This window comes from Atractosteus spatula, chromosome 7 (genome assembly GCF_055471065.1).
Source record: "Atractosteus spatula isolate fAtrSpa1 chromosome 7, fAtrSpa1.hap1, whole genome shotgun sequence".
Classification (NCBI taxonomy): domain Eukaryota; kingdom Metazoa; phylum Chordata; class Actinopteri; order Semionotiformes; family Lepisosteidae; genus Atractosteus; species Atractosteus spatula.
This window is the reverse complement of record NC_142712.1, coordinates 13,728,654-13,755,590: the sequence shown is the minus strand read 5'-3', so window position 1 is coordinate 13,755,590 and position 26,937 is coordinate 13,728,654. Positions and strand designations below refer to the sequence as shown.

Below are 26,937 nucleotides of genomic sequence, written 5' to 3'. Positions count from 1 at the left end.
ACTAGGACCTGGTCACCTTTATGTAATTTTAGGGAACCTTTGTTATTTTTATTTATGTTACATAAATACTAAATTCAATATTGTATACTCAATATTATACTTCATCCAGTCAAGATGAGTGGCCCAGTGTATGGATGCCTACAGATGTGTTTATTATTTTAATTTTATTTATAATGTAATTGATGCTTCATCACTGTAATCTGTCTAAATATCAAAAAGAGATTAAACCTAGCAAGGTTTTTTTTTAATTTTTGTTATACAGTAAAACTTGACTAATGACTTTGCTGTTTATCTGTACATGTTTCACACAATCCTTTAGAAATGTAGCAGTTCTCTTAAACCACAATCAGCATCAGGTCTATATGTTCGTTTTGTGAAAATTATTTTTTTTTTATTTGGACATAAGCTTAACAAAAAATAAATTATATTTTTTTATGCATAAGTTTACAAAAAATGTAAATGTATTTCTGTATGTTTTTCAGGTCTCTTAAAGAAGAAATCATGGAAAATGGGACTATAAATGTAATGACAGCTGGCTTTTCATTAGCTGGTTTTGATTTGACCCCTGAAGGTGTATATCTGACTGTCATCATTGCAATTATTGTTTACTTATTTTCTGTTTTCTGTAACCTGAGTCTTCTGGTTCTTATTGCTACTGACAGGCGCTTACACGAGCCAATGTACCTGTTTCTTTTCAACCTGTCAGTTAATGACTTGATAGGGATCTCTGCTGTGATTCCCAGAGTAATTATGGATTTAGTGTCTATAAGAAGGAAAATTACTTTCCCTTTCTGTCTCATTCAAGCCTTCTGTGTTCACATGTATGGTGGTGCGACTCTTCTCATATTAGCAGTGATGGCCTTCGATAGGTACATTGCAATCTGTCACCCTTTGAGGTACCATACAATCATATCAGGTAACACTGTGACAAAACTAATTGTGTTTGTTTGGGTCTTCGATTTTGTATTGATCAGCACCCTGTTTGCACTCCTTTTAAGATTGCCTTTCTGTAGAACCGTTCTCTCAAATTTGTACTGTGAGAATTCCACTCTACTTCTAGCAACCTGTGCTGAAGATACTAGTGTAAATAATATCTATGGGTTACTTATTACAGGTATTCTTCATGTAATAGGGATATTTTCTGTTGTTTTTACGTATGGCAGAATTCTCTCCACATGCCTCAGAAGCAAGGAGTCTGAATCAAAAACTAAAGCTCTTTACACATGTGCAACACATTTACTTGCTTTCCTTATTTATGAATTTTCTAGCCTCATTATTATTCTTGCTTATCGATTCCCTCAAACACCACTGAACCTGCGTAGATTCATGGGAATGTCCTTTGTCATATTTCCTCCAGTTCTTAATCCAGTAATATATGGGATTAAGACAAAAGAAATAAAAAATTCTTTAAGAAGAGCTTTAGTAATAAGATATTTTTTATAAAAGAAAGCATAGGTTCTGGGCAAAGAGAACGCAGGTGGAGTGGATGATTACAGATATTTCTTGAAAGTGGTGATACTTTTTTTTACACCACTTCATCTAGTGTATTGAACTCCAGTGTAATGCTGATTTCACTTTTGCAAAATGAATCGTTTTTTTTATTGCCAGTTTTGAGTACAAAACACTGAATAATAATTTACAGTCTCACTTTGTACTATATTTTAGTTTGTCTGTGTCATTACTAATGAAAAACTGTTGAATAAAAACCTTAATTATTTCTATATATTCTAGCAAATTTGTTTAAATATTTAATAGCTCAAGGGATAAATTGTGGTAGAAGAATGCCAGTCGATTGTTAATAAATAGAAAATCAGTCAGACAGCAGGCAGGTCCTGGAAATATTTATTTTAAATAAGCATTTTATGTTTCAAGTTGAACCCACTACTTATGGTTTTACTGTAATGTAATTAATTAAATTAGTCAGATTTAGAAATGTTAAACTTCTGACATATTTCAGAAGTTTGGCATGTTTGCCTAATTCAGTTCAGATCATCAGTTTTATACACCTGTTTTATAATTCCTGATGTATGATATTCTTCATAAAGACAGTTTGTCACTTCAAAAGCTCTTTAACCAAATCTTCAAAAAACCTTCTCAAAAACACTTGTCAAAATTCTAACACCTATAATCTATCACATCTGAAAGTTTTTTTTCTGAATTTCTTTCCATCAAAGCTCTTAATTATTAAATTAAACCAAGTACTGGTGGTATTAGTCAAGATAAATCCAGCCACTGTGCAAAAACTCTTGAATGAGTGGAGCTACAGTATATAAAACTATGACAGGAGATCTCTTCTCTAAACAGCAAGGGACAATATACCTGACCTACTGTATAATGTATCCACAGAGATTAGTAACACCTGTTACTAGTTTAGCAACTTATGGAGCAAATATTCCACTGTTCACACCTTGGGTATTGAGGATCTAGGAGAGCCAGTCCCAGAGGGTTCTAAAAATAAAGTGGTAGATTTAGCCAATTAATGCTATATATTCTATACATAAAGCTCTCATATTGGGTGGTCCCAAGAAGTTGATCCAGTAAAGGTTTGAACATAAACCATAAGGCGAGCTGTATTGACTACCTGTTGCTAGCTGAAGCCTGTGTCTGTGACCAGGATTCCCCAGGCTGTACCATACAGAGCACTGCCAGGGTAAGGTTGTTATTAGTGGACCAATATTCTCTCTGTTATAAAAATAGCAACTCCTGGCACCTGTCACTGCCAGGCTGCGGTAAAACCCTGTAACGCTGGATTGGGGCTGCAGGTTACCACGGCACCTGATTCGCTGGCCAAAGATGATCGACAGGTGGCACTTGTGGTGCATTTGTTGTTAGTGAAATGATTGCTTAATTTAATTTCTCTACTGTGCATGTTTAAATCCGCTAAATATGGAATAGTAACATGGAATTTTACAACTAAAGGCAACTTTTGGTAGCTGAGAATAAAAATAACAGGAGCATAACATATCTGAATGTCATAAACCATATTAATTTAGGTTTATAAATATATTATATATAAATATATTATAGAGAATTCCACCATCTTTGTAAACATTTTATGTATCAAAGTTTTTAATTCAGTCACTGTACTTATTTTGGAAGTTTTGACATGCTCATTCTAATTATATTAAGTTTATATACTTCATAAAAAGCTGTAATGTTTTAACCTTTTCTATTAATCCTTGCTGTCATTGTTTCAGTTAAAAGTCTTGTTCTTTTTAGAATCTGTTTAATAGGGAATATAATATGGAATCGTGTAACTAAAGAAATTAATAACAATATTACTTTAAGGATCTAAATCTAATATATTTTTGTAGCATGTAGTATGACTGTATTCTACTTTCTTTGTAAAATCTGCATCAATTTCTTTGACTCATTCACTCGTGATTACATTGGAAACATTTTAACCAATCCGTTTCAGCTATGTTTCCAAGCGGTGCGTTGGTGCAGTGAGTTGGAACATGCACCTCTGATCTCAGAGACCTTGATTTGATTCCTGCTTACGGCACAAGTTTTTCTTCTAATAAAGACTGCTTCTTAAAAAATAAAATAGTTAATATTATTGATATATTGACTTATTTATTATTTTGATATATCACGTGTTCGATGTTAAATGATATTAAAATATGAATGAGCAAACGTGAATACTGTCAACAGTGGGAGTAAAAAGCAGTTCAACCAGTTTAATTCAGTTCAATTTAAAATACTTTATTCATTGCCGTAGGGCAGTTTTAATACAAGCCTTTACAACAAGCCTTAGAACTAAATGGTATATATTGTAATTGAGAATAACAAAGTGGTACTAAAAAGACCACTGAAACTAAACTATAATAACGTATCTGATCATTATCAACAATGAATTTATTCGTGAATGAATGAATGAATTTCAATAATTTTCTTCGGCATCATTTGTTTTCTCCGGTTTTCATAACCTTCGCTTTCTTATTAAAATGCCTATTTATGATACAGGATGTTTCAGATGTAAATAACTTTGAGAACAAATGACACAGAGCCTTCAAACCAAGGGCATTTTAAAGATCGTGATTTGTGAAATTGTACACAAATTTTATTTAAACAAAATCTATTACCTGGTTGCATTTTTAGAAACCTTAGTTTGAATAAAGCGGATCCCAGGTGTAAGGGAGTTCATAATGCAAAAATTACTATTGTAGTAATTTCAGGTTCTGCCCTTGCCACTCCTGTCCCAGTTCATCCCCCGCCTCAGGATTGAACCTGGGTCTCCAGCATCGCTCAACAGGGATATGGCCGGCTGAACTAAAGAAGGCCTTCATCACCCCGGGAGGCCAACATCCCTGTCATGCACAGGGAAAAAGAGGGTGATGCCATCACCGCGCTGCAACCGGCTCGTACAACCTGTATGTCAGCCATTTGTTATACTCTCCCCCACTAAATTTTCGCCATCCTTGGCAAAGGGCTATCCCATCCTGTTCCTGACACAAATGTAGCGATTTTGGGTTCTTGGGTTTCTGAACTTGCCACTCCTGCCCCAGTTCGTCCCCCGCCTCAGGATCGAACCCAGGTCTTCAGCATTGCTCAACAGGGATATTGCCGGCAGAGCTGAAGAAGGCCTTCATCAGATCGGATGGCCAACATCCCTCTTATGCACAGGGAGTAGAGGTTGGTGCCATCACCGCATTGCAACTGGCTCGTACAATCTGTATTTCAGCCGTTCATTACATTATTCAACTGGTTTGCGCCTGTTGCTTGCTGGGATAGGTTCCAGCTCCCCTGTACTGGATAAAGAGATTAGAAAATGGATGGAACTAAATGTATGTATGTGAAATGCCTGACCAGATATAAAGCAGAATAATTACTTTTTTACTATAACACGCATTATGCAATATTTTATATGCATCAGTCGAAGCATAAAATAAAATGTCGCATAATACTGTACGGCACGATGGACAACTGATTCTTTAATTTTTTTAAAGAAAATCGAAAATAAGAAAGAATAATGTGTCCCTGCCTTACTTAGACATTGCATGACTTTAAGAGATATAAAAAATTTAGGGTTTAGATAGTTAAAAACCACTTTTTATGCAAGAAAAACAGGCGTTTTTTCTTCCTCGTGATCAGCTCAGAATCTTTTTGTAAGCTGTTAGTTTAATTTTACTTTTTAATTAAATATTTTAAACCCTTTAATTTTGTAAACCCAACATGTTTCGTACAGAAAAAGTCCCATGGTGTGAAGCAGATCAGCAGGTCGCTGAGAAAATAGCACACTACCCACTGATCTCAGTCTGAGAAGACTGCAGCGCTTATGGCACCAAGCGCGTCTGCCTTTAAAACTTAGTTTATAAAATTAATCGAGTAACATAAATCATTTCTTTTAACTTCAAGTCTTTTAATTATCATTAAACAGTTTTCTAACCAGTTAGTTTTATTTTTTAAACCATCATTAAACAGCGGGAGCTTCTTGTTCTTTCTAATGACATTAAACGTGGAAAGATTATACACTTTAATCATTTTTAATTTTGTAATAAATTTTTGAAAAGTTTCATCTGTACAAATACCACAGACTATTCTCGACTGTATTTATGAATTTATGTAACACATGGTTCAATATTTTATATACATCTTAATAAGAAAGTTGGGTGTTAGCATAGACTATTAGTAATCAATAATTAATATTAAAATTTGCACTGTAATAAATTGTTGCACTTCTCGCACATCCTGTAAAAACATTAATTTACAAGACTTTGTTCAGATATACGTTAAATCTGACTATAAGTAAATCTGACAGAAAATAAGTAAAATCCAAGCTTATAAAATAAAAAAATTAAGGTAAAATATAATTTAAAATTAAGCTATCTCCCTACTCTCTTTCACCTAGTGCGATTCAGACACAGAATGGTGGGGGGAGGGGGGTGTCTTCCCACCTCTATCACTAAAATGCCAAAGAGGAATGGGTTAAGCGACATACAGAGCCGAAACACTTTCACTGCCGTCTTCTCCACTTTAAAGGTACCCTCCTTGTGGAAGAATTTTCATCTCGAACGTTTGCCCACCAACTAACAAGCAGACACAAACTAAATAACAATACAAAATGTATTTGCAAGAATAGCGATTACAAACATATAAAAATCATACTTGCAAAATCACAAGTCAATCATTGCAAAATCAAAGTAATACACTGTTATATTAAAACTATGGGCACTACAATGTAAAGGTCGCTGATCACTAGCCCCCTTTCCAAATAACTTCACGGAGGCAATATCATGTAGCTAATTCACAGCTTGATACAATTTTCTCTTGCCTTGTGAAACTGAAAATCCAGACATTTGTCAAGAAATTTACTAAAATTATCCAATTCAGTAATCTCACTGTGTTAATCTCACTATGCGCCCCAGTGCTCACTCAATCTTCACACTCCCAGTATAATAAAAACCCTGTGTTTTCAGGTGTGAAATATCTGTTGTACAGTAACTGTTAGTACAATGACAAATATAATTGCAATTCTCTCACAGTAAAATACTATGCAAACTATATTCACATTTCTGATAATTGTACATATCAAATATTAATTTGAATAATAACGTTAAAACATGAATGAACCTCCAGACCATCTCCAAGATGCTCGGAAAAAGTTCGGGGGGGATTGTTTCGTGCTAGTCAGCACAGGGAAAGTGCTGGTGGGCATTTATTTCACTCTCCATCACTCTCCCCAACCCCCATCCCCAGGACAGACAAAGGTGATAAAGGTGATAAAAATTCATTCAAAAGGGTGTGGTGTGTTAACACAAACTCTGCCAACAGAGCCACTTGTAAGAGCAAGGTGACTTTCTGCTTAATTAAATAAAGCTACAGTACAGACAGATTTGAAAATCTTCAAGCAAAAGGTTCCTTTTGAGAAGTCATGTACTGCTTGCAAAGTAGCTGATTTTCTAGCAGCACATGACTTCTCAAAAGGTACCTTTTCTCTCTCGTGCAAACTCAACAAGGGTTTATTTTTTTATAATTTCGAAACATGGATGGTATGCCTCAGGGACTCGGGGACTCATTCATAGCGTAATCAAAATTACCCCCCCACCGGATCTTGTTTCCTGCCGTTCCATACACATGAATCCCATGAAGTCAGATCCACATACATACCGAAAAAGTAGCATACATGGCAGTGAACAGCAGTGTGTTTGTATGCTTTGTAAATATACCATATACAGTATATAGTATAATACTGTTTGGTTTTAAAGCCACTACAGTAGAGTATGTGTGAAATATTTTAGATGGTGGTTAAACACTCTGCAGGTATAGATGGGAGCTGGATGGAGAGACTGTATATACTGATAGAAAAAAGAAACGCAACATTTTCTAGCTATACAGTATGTGCAGTGAGGTATTGCAACTTGCCAATCACACGAAAGCTCATTAGATGCATTTGTACCCACCTTTAAAAAGGCCTTAATTCAAAGCTTAGGTCACTGCAAGAACAAGGCCACACATAGTCAGTTTTCTGTGCATTCCATAATACCTCAAAAGTCACCAGAAGCAAGGGAGAGGGCCACTGGCATGCTGCAGGCAGGCATGTCATGTGCCAGCGTTGACAGACACTATGGAGTAAGCCGCTCCTATGTGTCCCGACTGCAGAGAAGGTTTCAGCAGACTGGCAGGACAGATGACCGTCCAAGATCCAGTCGCCCTCGAGTGACCACACCAGAGCAGGATTGACACATCAGACTGGTCCATCTGAGAGATCATTTCAGATCTGCCATCCGTACTGCTGCTGAAACTTCTGGCAGACACAATGCCTGCATCAGTGACAGGACAGTAAGGGTCCATGCTGCTGGCCTTAGAGCAGGGTGACCTGTCAGAGGCCCTCTGCTCACACCTCCTAGACGTCACACCCGACTGGCTTGGGCCAGACAAAGGGTGTGATGGGCTTGTCAGCAGTGGCATCAGGTCCTCTTCATGGATGAGTCACTCTTCAGCCTGTTCCATGCAGACGGGAGGGGCAGAGTGTGGAGGAGGAGGTGTTGCATTTCTTTTTTCCATCAGTATATATATGTTTGCAGTTTATTACTGAATAGCCACCTTTACTACTCCAAGTTCCCTCCCATTCTCTTCCTGATCTCCCCCTATCCTAGGATGAACTCCATACAACTCAAAAACATTTTAAACTGCTCAACTGAACAAAACTACTACAGGACTTAAGCTTACATTAATATTCCCTTTCGTGTGGTATTAAATCAGCATTGCGCCTTTTTTTACAATAATAACATCAAGTGTTCTTATTACGTATTCTTTGAAAAGGATAAAATGTAATAGCTTTTTATGAAGTATATAAACTTAATATAGTTAGAACAGGCACACCAAAACTTTTCCAAAATAACCACCACAAGTTACCGAGTTAAAGACATTGATGCATAAAATGTTTATGAAGACAGTGGAATACTGTGTATACTTTGTAGTTTTCATACTTACTGTACCTACCACTACCATCTACTGTACAGATGCAGCCATTCAAAGTGAGCGGTACAGACACGTACCGGAGGTAATTGGCTACGGTGTCGCGCATTGTGACGCACGATGACGCGCGGTACGTGATTGGTTGACCGACAGGGGCACTCGTGGTCCGTTGGTCTGTCGTAGAAAGATTTACAGTAAACGTCTTTACTGTGCCCGTTGTAGTATTGAATATTTATATGGAATTTTACCACTGAAGGGAAATCTTAGTAGCTGAGCATAAAAAGAATAGGAGCATACTGTAACGTGTGTGAAGGCCATAAACGATATTAATTTTGGAACATAAACATACAGTATATGGCTGGTCTCGGTACTTTAAAGAAAACATACACGAAACATGGTTTCATTATGACCAGAATCGGTCTTGAGATATTTTTAACTTGATTTACAGTATTTGAGAGGTATGTCTTGACACCGATACTACGTAAATACTGCTCATGTATATGTTTCTAGGTTTATATTATGCATTTCATACGGTCAAATTACTTTTGAGCAACTGATAAGAAGCGCGAAACGGTATGCCACAGGTTCTGCCATTACACAGGTTCTGTTTCCATTTTGCGGATTTTGGTTACGTAATATTATTTTCTAATTTCACGTTGTGAATATATGATTTGGGCAAACAGAGCCGCAAAGAAGTACATTATGGGTTGTTGTTTTTTTTTGCAGTTTTATCTAGAACAAGCGATGCTTAAACCTTTGTCTGATTCTTGTGAAACTATCCACACAACAGTTACCTAGGAGTTGACTTCAGTGATGTCACTGATGGGAAGTTTCTAAAAATCCATCCACTGTAAAACTTCTTCTCCAGTTGTCCTGCATATGTATTCGCTAATGAAGCTGTGTGTTCTGAGCCTGGTTCTCTACATTTCTGTATGAACCAGCTTAGAGGGCTAAAGACAGCTTGTGTTTAAATTGAGTGTAAGGTAATTTATGCTTCTGTGTATAATGTTTCTGTAGTGCTTTTTCAGCACTCTGCATGTGACTGTGCTGGTGGCGCTGTGGGTTAGGTTCCTGACTCCCATGTCACACGGTCTGTGATTGAATCCCACTGGAACTATGACTTCCTTTTTTAACAAACATTTCTTTGAAAAAATGAAACGTTTCCCTTGGTCAGAGATTAAATAAAACCTCACTCGCACCAAACAAATTTATATTTCTAAATATCACAACATGATTGAATTTAAGTCTTTTTAATAACAATGAATAGTCACCTATGCGTTACAAAATAAACATTTATATTGATTTGAATCATGTTTTGATTTAAATCGTAAACGCGTGTTTAAATATATGTGTTTAAAGGCGATATACTGTATAAAAGCACTGATTCTTATGGAATGTGTTCCGCCGGCGATTCAAAAAATTTATTTTTTTTAATCGCGTATCTAAGGAAAATTGCAGTATAACTTTGTTCATGCACATCATTATACAGTATCTCATTTTGTATTTCTATAAAAAAATCGTTTGCCCAGCCACTATTGTTGTTATTGTTTTTATCCTGTAAAGCGCTTTGAGGAGCACAGCTTTCTCACCACTTAGATTACTTTTTGACACCATCCTTACACAAAGCAGAAACTGATTGTATTTTCCGATGACATACAAGTGCAAAGATTATAGATTTTAATCGTCTTTTTTCTGAACCAGGGAAAATCTGATCATGTTTCTCTATAACAATAATAAAAAACTTTATTTTACATATCACCTTTAAAAGTGGCATCTCAAAACAATACAGTAGATGTAAACCACAGATTACAAAGTAAATACCCAGACAAACGCAAACGCGTTTTTAATAAAATGCTTTCATTCATTCAACAGAGAGAGAGCGTAAAACCTGGGTGTAACAGCTGTTCCTTTTTCTGATCACTCGCTCTCTGGATAAACGTCTCGCCTGTCCTGTTCTTTGTTTTCCTAATTTGCCGATTATGCCTGCTGCGATCCACTCCTACCCTCACACCTAAAGAAGACTATTTTTTATGTGATTTCACATAAAGGTGATATGTAAAATAATGTTTTTTTTTATTATTGTTATAGAGAAACATGATCAGATTTTCCCCGGTTCAGAAAAAAAGATCTAAAGTATACTAGTTAAGAAAAATAAATCTAAACGGGGAGAAAGCTATGCTGAAAGTTTATTAAGATACTTAGAAGACAAAGATATCAATTTATTTTAGTTAAAATTTTATATATCACCTTTAAAAGTGGAATCTCAAAGCAAAGTAAATACCCAACACTGATTGTACCCATCTGTCATGCTAATAAAACACCTTGAACTGAATTGAATTGAGGGAGAGAGGGGGGGAGGGCGAGCGAGATAACCAGGACGTAAGGCAAATAAGATACACTCCACAGGCATTCACAACAGCAACATATGAAACGTTTGCACATATAGTTAAGTTATTACTTGGTTTTCAAAGTGCAATGAAATACAATATTGTTGTTGTTGCTGTTCTTGTTGTTTTTATCCTGTAAAGCGTTTTGAGAAGCCACCTTTAAAGGCGATATATACTGTAAAAGCGCTGATTCTTATGGAATGTGTTCCGCCGGGGATTCAACATTTTTTTTTTTTAATTGCGTATCTAAGGAAATCTCAGTATAACTTTGTTCATGCACAAACAGTGGCATGTTACATTATTAATTTGGGTGTCTTAATTCGATGTATTTAAAGCAGTGAACTACTGTAGGTGTAACATAACATTCAGAAATACAATCGAGAATAGTTTTGTGGTGTTTGTTTAGATGAAACCTTCCTAAAACGTATAACGTAACAAAATTAAAGACGATTAAAATCTGTAATCTTTCCACTTGTACTGTATGTCATCGGAAAGTTTCTGCTTTGTGTAAGGATGGTATCAAAAAGTAATCTTAAGTGGTGAGAAAGCTGTGCTCAATGTATTTAAGGGACTTAAAAGTAAAAGGAGATGCTTCATATTGCTTGACTAATTTTAAAAACTAAGTTATAACTGCAGACGCTCCCTCGGTGCCGCGCCGGGTGTAAATATCAAAATATACATTCGTCCCGGGCAGAGGCCGAAGAGCGCCCGGCTTGGGTGCGCGGGGAAGAGCAGGACAGGAGTGAAAGGCAGGGTTTAGGAAGGCGTACAGTCTGGGCAGGTATAGATTACACTTTTCTTAAACGTATTTGAAAAATAAAAACGATTACAATCTAATCCTTCCACGTTTGATCCCAAAATCCCAAGAAAAATAAATCTAAACGGGTAGAAAGCTATGCTGAAAGTTTATTAAGATACTTAGAAGACAAAGATACTGTATCAATTTATGTTGCATTAGTCTGATTATGATTAAAAAAACACATATAATTAAACACGCGTTTGTGATTTAAATAAAAACACGATTTAAATCAATATAAATGTTTATATTGTAACGCATACTGTCCAGCCTCCATTTCTCTATAAAAATTTACTCTATTACACACACACACAATAGAAGCAGGAAGCAGAAGCAGGGACCGTTGTCAGAAGGGAAGAAGGTGACTATTCATTGTTATCAAAAATGACTTAGAATCGATCATGTTGTGATATTTTGAAATATAAAAGTCAATTGATTGTCCATAATATTGCTATTCTATTTTTTCGAAGAAATGTTTGTTAAAAGAAAAGTCCAGCACCAGCTGGATTTGAACATACAACCCATGAGTTGGTAATCGGGCACGTAGACCAGTGGGCTACAAGGGAAGTCACATGAAAAGAGAGGCGAAACAGCCCTACACAGCCCTGTCGCAGTACACGAATATAATCATATCGTTATTAAATTATTTAGATACGCGATTCCATATTATATTAGCAGAAAAGCTTAAAACTACCACTTTTTCACACGCTATTTCACATGTTAGTTAAATACTTCGATGCTTAAAATGTTTAGGAAGAAATGGAATACCGGTGTGTATTTTTCCTTTAAAGTACCGATTCCTGGAATCTGACTGGCTGACACCCTTCTGAAGTGGTTCCATAATATCTGGTATACGGAAAAGAAAGCGTTGATAAAAAAGCCTGGATTCTCATGTATCTCATACAAGTATCTTTTAATACAGTCTTTGCTGTGCTCTTGAGGATCCTTGTGATATTTTGAGCTCTAGTTGAATGATAAGTGCCACATTTTAAATCATTTTCGTAGTTAGAAATTATGAAATGCCCTGTTAAAAGCAAGGGAGTTTTTTATGCCCGTTGAAGTAAAACAAAATGCCTGACAAAGTAAGGCTTGGACAGATTCCAAGTGCTTGTACAAATGTGCTAAAGAAATTATACTTTGAGTATACAGCTTGTCCAAAGTCATTCATTATTAATACTATTAGTAATATCTTCGGTAAAGGCTTTGATGCATAAATATTTCTGATAAAGGTAGGTTGTATACTTTTGTCCAACTGAGCAATCTTGCTTTCATAAAATATACCAACATTTTAATGACTGATGATTAACATGCTGTAATACACAGTTCAAATTTAAAAGCTCAAATGCTGTACATGAGAGGTTAAGCTCCCCCTGGCGGTTTTACAAGGTGATGCCGGATACTTTACGGCATGACATCAAATGACGCGATTAACCACGTGATACTGCGTGATACCGCGACACGCCCACCGGGGTATGCCGCGAAATACCACACCCGTTTTGAATTGCTGCATCTGTATGTACATTAGATACCGTATATATTACGTATGAGACCGAATGGCTTTAAAGCCACTACACTACAGTATGTGTTAAATATATTCTTCAAAATCGAAAATTAAAGTTAAATTATCCTGATTACTCATTGCTGAAATTTACATTAAGGCACAATATAGATGATCTCAATGCGGATGTAAGCCTGAAAGAAGCATAACAAGCCGCAGTAGAATAATAAACTGTTTTTCATATATTGAACTGAGTAATGTTATTTTTGTAATGTTACTCTCTTATTTAATTAATTCAATATTTAAAATACTGTAGTATACAGTTTAAAATTAAGAAAAGTCTAAACAGTATACAACTTATAGCAAATTCTATAATAGGAAAAAGACTGTCCCTTAACATTGAGAGTGATTTGACACCAGGCGTTTTCTGGCAACAGCCCAAATGCTCCACACGCCACTTTAAGCTTTCACTGCTCCACCTGGTGGTTTTACAAACTATTGCAGTCCCACAAATGAATATTCTTCAAAAGGCGTGGTAACCCACAGAGATCTGTATGTGTACTACAGAATGTCTGTATTTTAAACATTAACAACATGTAACATGTCAATGGTTGAACAATAATTGTCCATTCAGTCAATATAAATTACATTCAATGGCTATGGGTGGGCACACAAGGAGCTAGAAATTATGGAGCTATGAACTAATGGTTTACACTGGAGCTATGCAACTAGCATGCCCTCCAATTTCCTCCAATCCACCCAATTCCTCCAATCCACCCAATTTCAGAATATTTACACAATAATCTGTTTTCAACTGACCACACTGACACTATAAAGCTGAAGCTAACTGAAAATCTACAGAAAAAGAAAAGGTAAAAGATTACTTTTCGTAATCATAAAATGGTAAACAGTTAGTTAACATACTACTGTATATGCATAGGACGTCATGACTCAATGTGTGGTTTATTGTGTTGCATGATTATGTTCTATTAAGATTATGTTAGTCTGCTCATATCACAAAGGCAAAACTATCCTGTTTTAAAATGATGTGAAAATATCACCTAGTACCACATTAGCAGGAGACTAACAGAAAATATTTTTGCGCTATTAGTCAAATGATTCAAGAACAGTCCTGTGGGACACCAGATGTGATGAACTATGTTGAGGAGTTTATATGACTAATTTTAAAAAAATATTTTATACTGTACATCCATTTCAATTTGAAAATCCACACAGTTAGTGACTTGTGAGATATTGATTTACTTCCCTGGAAAATACTGAAAAATCAGCTTTTAGAGGGTAAAAACTCTTAGTAACATGTGACAAAATACTTAATGTATTAGTTTGCCCCAGATTCTGGGGAATAGAAGTTTTCCTGATTCTTTACAGTGAATGTGAAACAGACTGTAGATGTTCAAGTACGTAGCTGCATGAGCATGCGTAGGCTGCAAAGGAAAAAGTAAAGGTTCATACCATGCCGAAAAGAAAAGAAACACAACATTTCCACACCCAAAGAAGGCTCCAGAGCTGAAACGCTGTGTTTATTTTCTTCTCTTTTCAGCATGAAATAAACCTTTACTTGTTCCTTTGGAGAGACTGTAGATGTCTGTTTAGAAATAATTCATTGGCAGGATATTTTTCTTTTTCTTTGAAATGGACATTTTTAGTCAGTTCTTTTAATTAAATGTATGAAACAGAAAAAGACACAGTTAATACATAAGATAATATGGGCCAACAGCAAATCAGTTATTTGTCAGACCTAACCATCAAAATGTTCATGTACTATTTCAGAGTAACATAATAACTTAATAAAGAGAAAATGTTCAGCTGCACTGCCCTAGTCATTTTAAAGTTAAAGTTAAAAATGGAGACATTAAAATGTATTAGAACATACAGCTTTAGAAAACGTTGAAAACACAGTGGAACACATTGGGCAACACCAGCTGCAAAAGAAAATGTTTACAGTAAAACGTTTTTTTTTTACACAAATTAATTCAATTAAGGAAAGTGATAAATTATATATCAGACAAAGGTAAGAAAGTCCCTTTAATTTAATTTTCTTATACATAGTTAAACACACATACATACACATATAAAAAGAAGTTCTAAATGGAAATTACAGTAGAAATCAGTGTTCCTGTATTGCAGAATAGATTTTGAGATACCGTCTCCATTTTAAAAATATTTAACACAGCGTTATGGAACCAATTGTTTCCAACTATGACCTTTAGTACACAGTCAAAATGGACCTAACAATAAGACTGGAGAAGGAGCAAAATCACCAGATTAAGAATGATCAAAGTTTTTCCATGCAAAATTGTAAGGGCCAATCAACAGTGTCAAATTGCCAGTGTATATTACAGGACACACTGGCTTTGTGTAAAGAAATACATACTGTACAAAGGCATTTACTGTACATATCAAACTATGTACATATTCTATAATCAATACCTTGGTTTTAACAGAAAATATGTCCTGACACATATGGAATAAAATGAAAAACTTATCATGTGAACAGGACAATATTTAAACAGAGAGACCACAGATGTCCCTTATGAGCACAAGTTAAGGAGCAAAGCTTCTTTATTGAGGCCTGAATTTCAATTCAAATTACAGAGCTCTGTACTACTTCTTAACCCCTTTAATTTCACTGAAATATGGCACATTCCACAACTGAAAACCACATAATTCACAGGTTCTACATGCTTCACTCAAGGACTCAGAAAGATGTTTTCAAATCCAGCATGGCTGGCCATCAGCATTTTATCTTCAGGAGGGATGTTAAAATATCAAAGTTCTAAGAGTTAAATGGAAGTCTGAGAGAATCAAAGTCAGACATCTTAGCATAAGGACAAATAGTTAGCAATATGTTCGGAATATTAATAATTCCATTGTTGACATTAAGATTAAATTAATTGTAACACATTTTTAAAGGATTAAGAAGTATTAAGAAGAGATAAGTTATACAACTGTTTCACACAAAAAACACATTAAATGTGCAATTCCCTGACTGATGATTTTAACCTTATGTGTTAGAGCTGTGAACCTGAAATTGAAATTAAAGAAAAACTTCATTTGCATTCATTGTATTAAATATTCTTAAATTCAGGTAAAAACAATTACTGTATGCTTTGATTTCTTGTTCCTCTAAGGCAGCAATAAATTAAAGCCGAGCACCTACTATTTTAAAGGGGCAGAACCTTTTGTCTAAAAAATGATATTATTTTACTCCTGATCTCTTTTGTTTTAAGTCCATATATAACTGGATTCATAATTGGAGGAAATATTAAGGTAGAGGCCCCAAACATTCTTCTTAAAATTGGTGAAGCCCTCTCAAAGCGATATGAAAGTATTGTAAAAAGACCTGTAATTTCTAATATGAGAAAGACAACTAAGTGAGTAGCACAAGTCTGAATAGCTTTGCTCTTTGCGTCAGAATGCTTGCTCTTTAGACAAGTCAAAAGTATCTGAAGGTAAGTATAGGTGATCGTTCCAACAGACACCACTTGCATCAAAACTGTTATAAACAGCCCATAAATATTATTTATGGTAGCATCTGCACAAACCAATCTTAGCAGAGATGGGTTGTCACAATAAGTACCTGATATCATGGACTGGCATCGAGGCAGCCTTAGAAGAAGAGAAAAAAGCACAATCATCATAATCAAGTCTGTCACCCAAACCATTATAATAATTTTCATTATATGAGCATTTGTCATGATTGCATTGTACCTTAAAGGACAACATATTGCTACATACCTATCATAAGCCATTGCTGTCAGAATAAGTGCAGAGCCACCTGCATAAATGTGTATGAAGAAGGCCTGGGTGACACAGGCTGGGTAACTTATTGACCTGGAATCAAGTAAAATTTCTTTCATTAACTGAGGAAGGAAGGCAGTTGCCCCAATAAGATCATTGATGGGTAGATTAATGAGCAGCAAATACATGGGTTCATGAAAACGTTTTTCCAGAGCAACTGTGAGAAGAATAGCTAGATTACAGAAGAGAATGATGCAGTAGCTTAGCATTCCAAAAATAAAAGCTGGATAGACTCTATCCTGTGGTATTGCAAAGCTTTCCAGGATCAAACTAGATGTGAAATCCAAAGTGAGGTTATCCATTGTGATGTTTTCAAAATGTCTCCCTAGAAGAAGCAAGAAAAAGAACTTGGAAAATTAAAAATGATCAAATTAATTTGATAAAACTATTACCTAGCTTTACTGATTCACCAGATTTGTTCATATACAAGAAACAGATTTTAACAGGTTTTGAAAGAACCAAACAGAAATGTCATTTCAAAAGACATTCTGAGTCATGTTGTACAGGGCAAAATATTCTGGAATCTGGTAGAGTATTCCATAAAAGAAACACATTATTTACTTACTGATACTGCAGAATAATTAATTGAAACAGTACCTACTCTCTTTCTGTTGTACTGAAAATAACACGGACCAGCATTATCTCAGGGTTACTGAAGTAATTTATATTTCCAGAGAAACATACTGTAGTAATACAATTATAATACTAAATAGATTGGTGTCCTACAGCTGGCAAAGAGTTTTGTTTTGTTACAGTTTTGTTACTAAAATTCTGACTCACGTGTCATCACAATCTGAAAGAGAGGCTCCTTTTCTTTTAAATTTCCTGTGATCTAGTAATATTTGCTAAAGACTCCATAATGATTAAAGGTGAGTAGAGAACATGAAGAAAAAAAATCTATGTTTAATAATCATAGCATTTCGAATAAGTGAGCATGTATAGATCTAATAATTGCTCAGCACTTACTTAAGAAAAGGTGTCAGCTCCAGTCTCATCTCACAGTTCTCAGTCTAATAAGCAAAAGCATAATAAACTAAGCTCTTATTTCAATGCACATAACTGCAACACGTCAGTTCCTTTGAGAGCCCAGGAAAGTATCCTGTGAGTGAGATGTAGTTATATATAAATCATGAAGCAGATAGTTGGTTGTCTTGTGAATACTCCTGAGATTTGTGTCAACAAATGTGAAGAAATCTAAGGTCTTTTATCCAGACATTTATAAAGATATGAAGATGTACACTTTGTCCTTTGAATATATATATACCATGCTTAGTGCTTCATCATGAAAGTTTTGCTCTCAGCTTAAAAATTACCAGATAATCATTACCAAGCTTGGAAAATACCCTGTCAATCCTGGAAAATTACAGAAGTACAGTCAACTGTTTGTGTTTATAAGGCAAGCACATATACAATGGGGCATTTCAGAAGATTTCTGTGTTTTCAGAGAGATCGAGACAAACATAAACTGTGAAAACTGGAATTTTATCATGGCAAGTGAAGTCCTATATAGGACCTCTTAAAGATTATATTTGTGAACATAGCTTTTTGTTTGCACAAAGAGGAAATGAACATACAGTATACATTAGAACATTAGAACATTAGAATTAAAGCCCCAGGAAGATGCTGTATGAAGATGAATCTGAGTATATACAGTATCGGATATTCTCAATTAACCCTGAAGACCAGTTGTGAAAAACAGACACAAACTTAACTGGATTCAGTGTTTTGGATGACTTGGTAAACTTGCTCGCTTTTTGGAACAGTTGTGGCATAGTTCAGATCTGGACTAACATGAAATAACATGCTTATCATTACAGTATACTGTATGTCTTCTGCGACAATAAAACCCAGTGTGAATGATGCCAGTTTATTCTTAAAGCAAATCCACACATAAATCAGTGTGAAATATATATTAACCCAAATATGTTAATATATGAGAAAAACTAAATAAATATAAACTACAATATCACTGTGCATTATGTATGAAGTCTAAAATATAGCACAGAAGAATTCCAAAATACTTTTTGTTAAATTAAATTGCATATTGAATTTATATTTAGATTGGATATTTTTGGTGAATATGAAAACTCCTGTTTACTTTATGTTTTTGAGAAGTAAAACAGTGTACGGGACATACTGGCATGGTAATTTCCTCTTTCAAAATGTTTTTTTTTAAATTTCCAAAATAGTCAACCCACCCATAAGAGTTTTGCTATTCTGAGTATTTCTAGCAGTAAGAAGATGTCAATCAATCTAAAATCACATGGAACACAAAAATACAAATACTATGTTTTTCCCCTAAAATGCACTGAGCATCAAAAAAACACATCACTTTATTCATCCAAGTGTTTTTAGAAAATATAAAATGGGTGTTGAATATTGATTAAATGATTTTGGTACCATTTTGATTAGTTGATCATTCACAATTGGCCGTAGGTATAAGTAATAAGTTCCTTAACTTGTAAAAAAGTTTATAAGGTGGAGATGATAAAGTGCTTTATGCCTCTGGTTGTCAAGCCTGGTGAATACCTAAAAAGAATAACACAGAAAGGATTGAATATGCCCCACTTATCTAGAGAACAATGTCTTTGTGCCATTGGCATTTTCGAACAACACGTTAGGTGGACTAACCAGCACTGAAGCCATCTGAGGTCCTCTTCAGATATGAATCAAGGTTTTGTGTAGAGCACCTGGTGAATGAGAGCAAGTGTGCAGACATGAAGAACGTTAATCTAACTGTCATATACTCTAGAAAACACCATTGAGGGTCCATACAGTATGTGATGATCTGGATTGTAGTGTCTAGTAGCTACAGACCTACACTTGTAGTGATTGCTGGCAACTTGATGGCACAGCACCTTGTTAATCAAGACCTCATTTAACTGCCCTTTTGCAGTATTATCCTGATGTGACAATATCCCAGCAAGACAATGCTTATATTCTTGCTCCATGTGTAACAATGGCTTTCCTACAAGAAGAAAAAGTGTCTAGGAATCAGGGAACAGCGACAACATACATTTCTCTAGGCTGTAAGGGAGGAAAGGGACAGAGTCTCACAAGATAGCAGCTGCAATCTGCTACATACTCTGGGATGTGCAGATGTACAACACAGATGTATTACCTACAACAGTGGTCACACACACTATTGGTAATGTATGTGAATTAGACCACTTTCAGGGTAGTCCTTTAGCTAACCAACCCTTAGTCAAGTCTATTCAATGAAATGTTTGGGCATCTTCTAGAACAAAGTTCTTGACACTTTTCTGATAATAACATTGTTAATCTGTTACAGTTTTAAGTGATAGGTTTCTTTTGATGCTCAGTATAATAATAAGAGATATACAGACAAAAAAGAGAATCCAGAAATTCAGCACCAAATTAATTGTATGATTATTCATCAGATCTAAAGATGAAACCTGGTACAATTTAATTGTAGCTTGGCAAAAGAAAGGAATTGATAATAAAGGACATACAGTATTTAGCTACACTGCCCTAGTAACCTAAAGGGTAAAAAAGTAGTAGTTTTAAAAAAGCTTTCTAACAACTAATACCAAAATACATTTTATAGTGAAATGGTGTTTACACAAATAAAGACATTACATAAATCAAAGACATGACAAGATACTTTAATGTGATATTTTCTATGACATAAATAACAGTTAACTTCCATTCTAAACATATTTAAGAGTGTAATAATTTCATTGTCTGTAACTTTTAACATGAATAAAGTTCTAAAGTTCAATAAATATGCATTACCTCTTACTCCCTGTGATTTCCCTTTACTTTGGCACATTTAAAAATGAATTCCTTAGAATTCAAAATGTCTGCATGTTTCATACATTCAATCAGGAAATTCTTTGGAAGTGCAGAAAGGCTTCTCAGCAGACTTTTGTCAGCAGGTGTTTAAATGTAAAGGCAATTTAAGAGTTCACAGGAAGATGCCGCATAAAAGAAGACAGAGATTTAAATATTATTAAGAAAGGTTAGTAGTAGTGTAAGTTTATTAAAGATACAAAGTATTATTATTTAATCTTACCATGGCACTACTGTTTAATCAAACATTTCTAAAAAGCCAAAACAGTTTATATTTACCACCTCAATGTGTTTTGAGATGCAAAGTTGTATGAAACAGAAAAACGAATAATTAAAAATCAGTATATTTGAAATAATAAGTGAATCCCTAGTTTACTTAGTATAAATAGGGATAAATAAAATCAGGTAATTAAATAATTGTGTATCAAGTAATCAAGCACTGAGTTTTGGCAGTCCAGTCTTATATACAGTACGTAAAATGACCTGAATGCACGGAATCCCTCAAACATCATCAACTTGAAGCTAAAAAAAGGTCAAAAATACATAAAAGCCCATGGAAGACACTGATAAACAATTACTGGAAATGTTAGGCTGAACTCATCGCTGCTCAAGAAAGTGCCGTATATTACTGAAGCTAAGAGTTCACATAACTATCAACACAAGGATATTCACTGCTGATTCATTTTGTTGGTTAAATAATCCAAACCTATTTAAGGTTTTTATGTTACAGTATATGTTACTGTATACTGTATATAAAGTTCTTTGTATTAATCATCATAATAGGTGACTTAATGGAAAACAATTACATATGATGAATAACTTCTTAACAGCACAGTTTTGTGCAATTGTTGCCTGTTCTTTTTTCAGTTTGTTTAATCTTTTTTTTTTTGTTTTTAAAATTATCTTTTCTTAAAACTTCAAAATCTTATTGCATTTTAGGGCAAAAATACAGTATATGAAGATGCAGAGTGGCCTAGACAGTTCACAGACTTTTTCTCTGTACCTCATTCCACCCAATACTGTGCTCTAGAAGGGAACAATCTTGTGATCAAAATATGATATTATCTTACTCCTGATTTCCTTTGTCTTAAGTCCATATATAATCGGGTTTATTATTGGTGGAAATATTAATGTAGAGGCCCCAAACATTTTTCTTAAAAATGGTGAAGCCCTCTCAAAACGATATGAAAGTATCGTAAAAAGACCTGAAATTTCTAACATGAGAAAGACAACTAAGTGAGTAGCACAAGTCTGAATAGCTTTGCTCTTTGCATCAGAATGCTTGTTCTTTAGACAAGTCAAAAGTATCTGAAGGTAAGTATAGGTGATTGTTCCAACAGACACCAATTGCATCAAAGCTGTCATAAACAGCCCATAAATATTATTGATGGTAATGTCTGCACAAACCAATCTTAGCAGAGATGGGTTGTCACAATAAGTGCCTGATATCATGGATTGGCATCGAGGCAGCCTCAGAAGAAGAGAAAAAAGCACCACCATCAATATCAAATCTGTAATCCAAATCAGTGTAATAATTTTCCTTACATATGTATTTGTCATGATTGCATTGTACCTTAAAGGGCAACATATTGCTACATACCTATCATAAGCCATTGCTGTCAGAATAAGTGAAGAGCCACCTCCATAAATGTGTATGAAGAAGGCCTGGGTGACACAGGCTGGGTAACTTATTGTTCTGGTATCAAGTAAAATTTCTTTCATTAACTGAGGAAGGAAGGCAGTTGCCCCAATGAGATCATTGATGGGTAGATTAATAAGTAGCAAATACATAGGTTCATGAAGATGTTTTCCCAGAGCAACTGTAAGAAGAATAGCTAGATTACAGAAGAGAATGATGCAGTAGCTTAGCATTCCAAAAATAAAAGCTGGATAGACTCCTTCACGAGGTATTGCAAAGCTTTCCAAGACCAAGCTGAAAGTGACATTCAAAGTGAGGTTATCCATCCTGGTATTTTCAAAAGGACTCCCTAGAAGAAACTACAAGAGAAAAATAGAAAATAATAATGAATATTTTAATAACATTTGATAAACTTAATACATCACTTTATTGATTCGCATTTTTATTAATAAAAATAATTTGTGACAGAAAGAAATATACAAAAATGATTTTGTTTCAGAAGACTTTCTAAGCTATGTCATACACAATGAAATATACTGAAATATGGTACATTTTAACTATTAGAGAAATTAGTATATTATTGACTTATTGAGAAAATTATTAAAAAAGAAAAAAAGATATGGAAAACTCTAAGAATTTCTGTAGAAAAGAAAATCAAATTAAATCAGTTCCTAGTATGTCTGTTATATTTTTGTTATTCTGAATATTGTATGGAATAACATTGTCTAACTAAATATTGATTCTGAGCTGTTTTAAACTTCCAGAGAAACTGGATAGTGAATTTATCAGACTAAATTAATTTGTGTTCTAGAGTTGGCAATGATTAATGCAGGTTATGAAACATTACTAATGCATTAATAGAATTAATAGAATTTTGACTCGCACACTATCACAACATCTCTGAAAGGAAAGTTCTGTTAACAAGTAAAATAGGAAACACCAAACAACGTCAATTTAATACAGTTTGTGAACTAGTGAAGCAATGTTCACGTGACAAACTCAATAAACAGATTTTTTTCTCAATTATTTTTTTCATGAAATTTGTATAGACTTTGAAGTAGAACATCTACACTACTACAACCACTCAATCGGTCTCCTCTGATCTAAAAATATTTGATAAAGACTGCATAATGGTTAAGGCTGTGTACCATAGAACATGAAGAAAAATCTATGTTTATTAATCATACCATGCATGTATAGATCTACAGGTATGGATAACTCGGCACTTACTCAAGTAAGTTGTCAGCTCCAGCCTCATCTCACAGATCTAATGAGCATGTCTAACCTCTACAGTATTTCAGTGTGCACAACTGCAAACGTCAGCTCCTTGGAGAACCCAGGAAAATGATCTGCTAGTGAGATGTAGTTACAGTATGTATAAAACATGAATCAGATCTTCTGTTGTTATGCCTTGTGAACACTCCTGAGACAATTGTGTTAATGTTATGAGGTTGTGAAGAATGTTATGAGGGCTTTTGTCCAGGATTTAATAAAGATATGAAGAATGTTTTGTCCTTTAAAAAATATAATGCTTCATGCTGGAAGTTTTGCTTTCAACTTCAGTATAAAAAATCAGAAAGAATTAAAGACATCATTTTATAAGACTCTGAGAACAAAATGAAGAAATATTTGTAATAGCATCTTGGACTTATTTTTTGATTCTACAGTATATATTGAAAGTCCAGACACATGACAAAGTTTGGAAAAGATTTTGTTAATCCTGTGAAGCACAGATACGGTCAACTGGCTTTGTTTATGAAGCACTTGTGTACACAATGGGGTATTTCAGAAAATGTCTGTGTTTTGACAGACCAAGACATAGACTGTGAAAGTTGGAGTTTTGTAGCAGGTAAAGTCCTATATATAGTCAGATGTCAAACGATTACATTTATTGGCACAGCCTTTTGTTTGCACAAAGAGGAAATTAATGCACTACCATTTTATGGCATTGTTGTTTTTGTGAAAAAATAACATTAATTTAGCATTGATTATTAGCTAAAATAGCATTGATTTACTTAGAATCTGAATATATACAGTATACTGTATATGCTGAAGTACAGTAGTTCAGGTGGGTAGCTGCATCAGCATGCAAAGGCTGCAAAGGAACAAGTAATAAGTATATCCCATGCTGAAAAGAGAAGAAAGAAAACACAACGTTTCCGCTGTGGAGCCTTCTTCGGGTGTGAGTAAGACAGGGCAGACAGCAAAGATCAAATAGTATAGACACTAACCATAACCTCCAACTTTTTAACAATTTCCAGTTTAAGGGTCCTGAATGCTACATTTTTACAATGGACATTAAATCTCTCTACACCGTCATTCCCCACAATGATGGTCTTACAGCCCTCAAGCACACACTGGACAAACGCACAGTGCTCATATTCACCCACACCCTTCTACATCTTGCAGAATTGGTACTCGCACTCAATGCCTTCTCATTTAATAAGCTTTTTTTACCAGCAGGTTAGTAGAGTTTCCATGGGCACCAGAATGGGACACAGCTATATTTTTGTTGGTTGGGTAGAAAGACGCTTCTTCACTTCTTACACTGGCTTTGTCCCTGACCTCTACAAGCGATACATCGATTACTGCATCGGTGCTGCCATCTCCAGCAACCTCATTTACTGTATCTCTTGTAGGAAATGCCCAGCTGCAGTATCTACATTGGGGAAACCAGAAGGAGACTAGGAGACCGATTCAGAGAACATGTTAGGGCTGTGAAGATTAAAGAGTTCTCCATGATTACACTGATCTCAACATCTGCGTTCTCAAAGAAGGGTTTCTTAACTCCCATAGCAGAAAGACATCAGAAACAAACATTATCTTGAAACTTGGTTCACCTTCCCCCTTCTCTTAATGACAGACTTGTTTTCATGTAATCTTCTCTATTCACATACAGATTTCGACTTCACACCTCCCTTTACCTCTCTCCACTTCGTACCACCTGAGTGGCCTCTTTGCCTCTCCCCTGCTCCCACCTCCTCCACTCTCCCAGCTTTTGTTCTCCTATGCTATTCAATCTTTGCGGTCTTTCTCACACCCGAAGAAGGCTCCTCAGCCGAAACATTGTGTTTTCTTCCTTCTCTTTTCAGCATGGAATAAACCTACAGTATTACTTGTTCCTACAGATGCAGCCATTCAAACTGCGAGGTACAAACCCGTAACACACGCAACTACCCACAAGCCACCGTGGCGTACCGCTGGCCAAAATGACCAACAGTGGCACTAGTGGTGCATTGGTCATTAGTGAAAAGATTTAATCATTTAATCTCTTTACTGTGCACATTTTAATCTGCTTAGTATTGAATATTTATATGGAATTTTACAACTAAAGGGAAATTTTAGTAGCTGAGCATAAAATGAAGAGAAGCATAACGCATCTGATGGTCATAAACAATATTAATTTAGGAACATAAACATATTATGTAAACTGTATATGGCTGGTATTGGTATTTTAAAGAAAAAATACACACCACTAAGTCATTTATTAATAACAATGAATAATTTCAAACTGCTACTGATATTATTACTGACAATAAATATTATCGACACTATATTGTCATTACAAACATCTATGTAATGTCGGCCATACAGTGTACGCGTTACTGAAGCTAAACGTTTAGCCTTTGTCACTAATGTAACCACTTAGTAAAGACATAAATATAGAAATCCCTACGTTACAATCTGTATATGGCTGGTATTGGTATTTTAAAGAAAATAAAATACCAATACTAATTGGTAAATAAAATACCAATACCAATGTGGTTGTCAGCTGTCTTGTAGTAATTGCTGGCAAACCGATGGTACAGCACCTTGTTAATCAAGACCTCCTTTACTGCCCTTTTTGCGTTATTATCCTGATGTGACAATATTCCAGCAGGACAGCACTTATTTTATTAATCATTGTGTTGTATTGCTCCTTGATGGCTTTCCTGCAAGGTGAGAAAGTGATACTGTAGTTATACTGTGGATGGCCTACTCTCATGACTGGAGCCTCATTGAACATTTGTAGGATAAGGTGGGATGACATGTTTCTTTTGGCTGTGAGGGAGGAAGGGGACTTAATCTCACAAAATAGCAAATGTGACTTGATAACTATCATGTGTTCTGGTGACGTACAACTTGTATTTCTTTCAGCAGTGATCACACACACTACTGATCTGAGACTTTCAGAGTAGACTTTTGGCAACCCTCATAGACCAACCCTATATTATGTCTAACACATTTTAAATTCTGGATTTTATTATTGAAATATCTTGGCAACTTCTAGAACAAAGATTCAGTCACTTTTCTGATAATCACACTGTTAATTTGTTGCAGTTATAAGTGATATATTTATTTTAATACTCAGTATTATAATAAGAGATACACACACACTAAAAGAGCAAAAACTACAGGCATTAAAAAGCATGGAAATTCTAAGGTTAACCATCAGACCCAATCACAAAAACCTTAATTAACTACAGTATTTGAGTGTAGCTTGGCAAATGAAAATAACTGATAATACAGGAAATTTTCATCTACAAATCCTAGTCACTTATAAGGTCATAAAATTCAGGAG

General features: G+C 35.1%; 3 protein-coding genes across 3 annotated transcripts; 1 reads left to right on the top strand and 2 right to left on the bottom strand.

The window, feature by feature from the left end:
* Nucleotides 1-501: 501 nt before the first annotated feature.
* Nucleotides 502-1,443, top strand: LOC148830548 (olfactory receptor 4D2-like). Its single transcript, XM_088919899.1, has one exon. The coding sequence runs from the start codon at nt 502-504 to the stop codon at nt 1,441-1,443; it is 942 nt and encodes a 313-aa protein (XP_088776025.1).
* A 14,844-nt stretch (nt 1,444-16,287) lies between these two features.
* On the bottom strand, nt 16,288-17,226 carry LOC148830547 (olfactory receptor 52N5-like). Its single transcript, XM_088922192.1, has one exon. The coding sequence runs from the start codon at nt 17,224-17,226 to the stop codon at nt 16,288-16,290; it is 939 nt and encodes a 312-aa protein (XP_088778318.1).
* Nucleotides 17,227-21,763: 4,537 nt separating this feature from the next.
* LOC148830546 (olfactory receptor 52N5-like) lies at nt 21,764-22,702 on the bottom strand. Its single transcript, XM_088919898.1, has one exon. It carries the CDS (start codon nt 22,700-22,702, stop codon nt 21,764-21,766), a length of 939 nt encoding a protein of 312 aa, XP_088776024.1.
* Nucleotides 22,703-26,937: the final 4,235 nt, after the last annotated feature.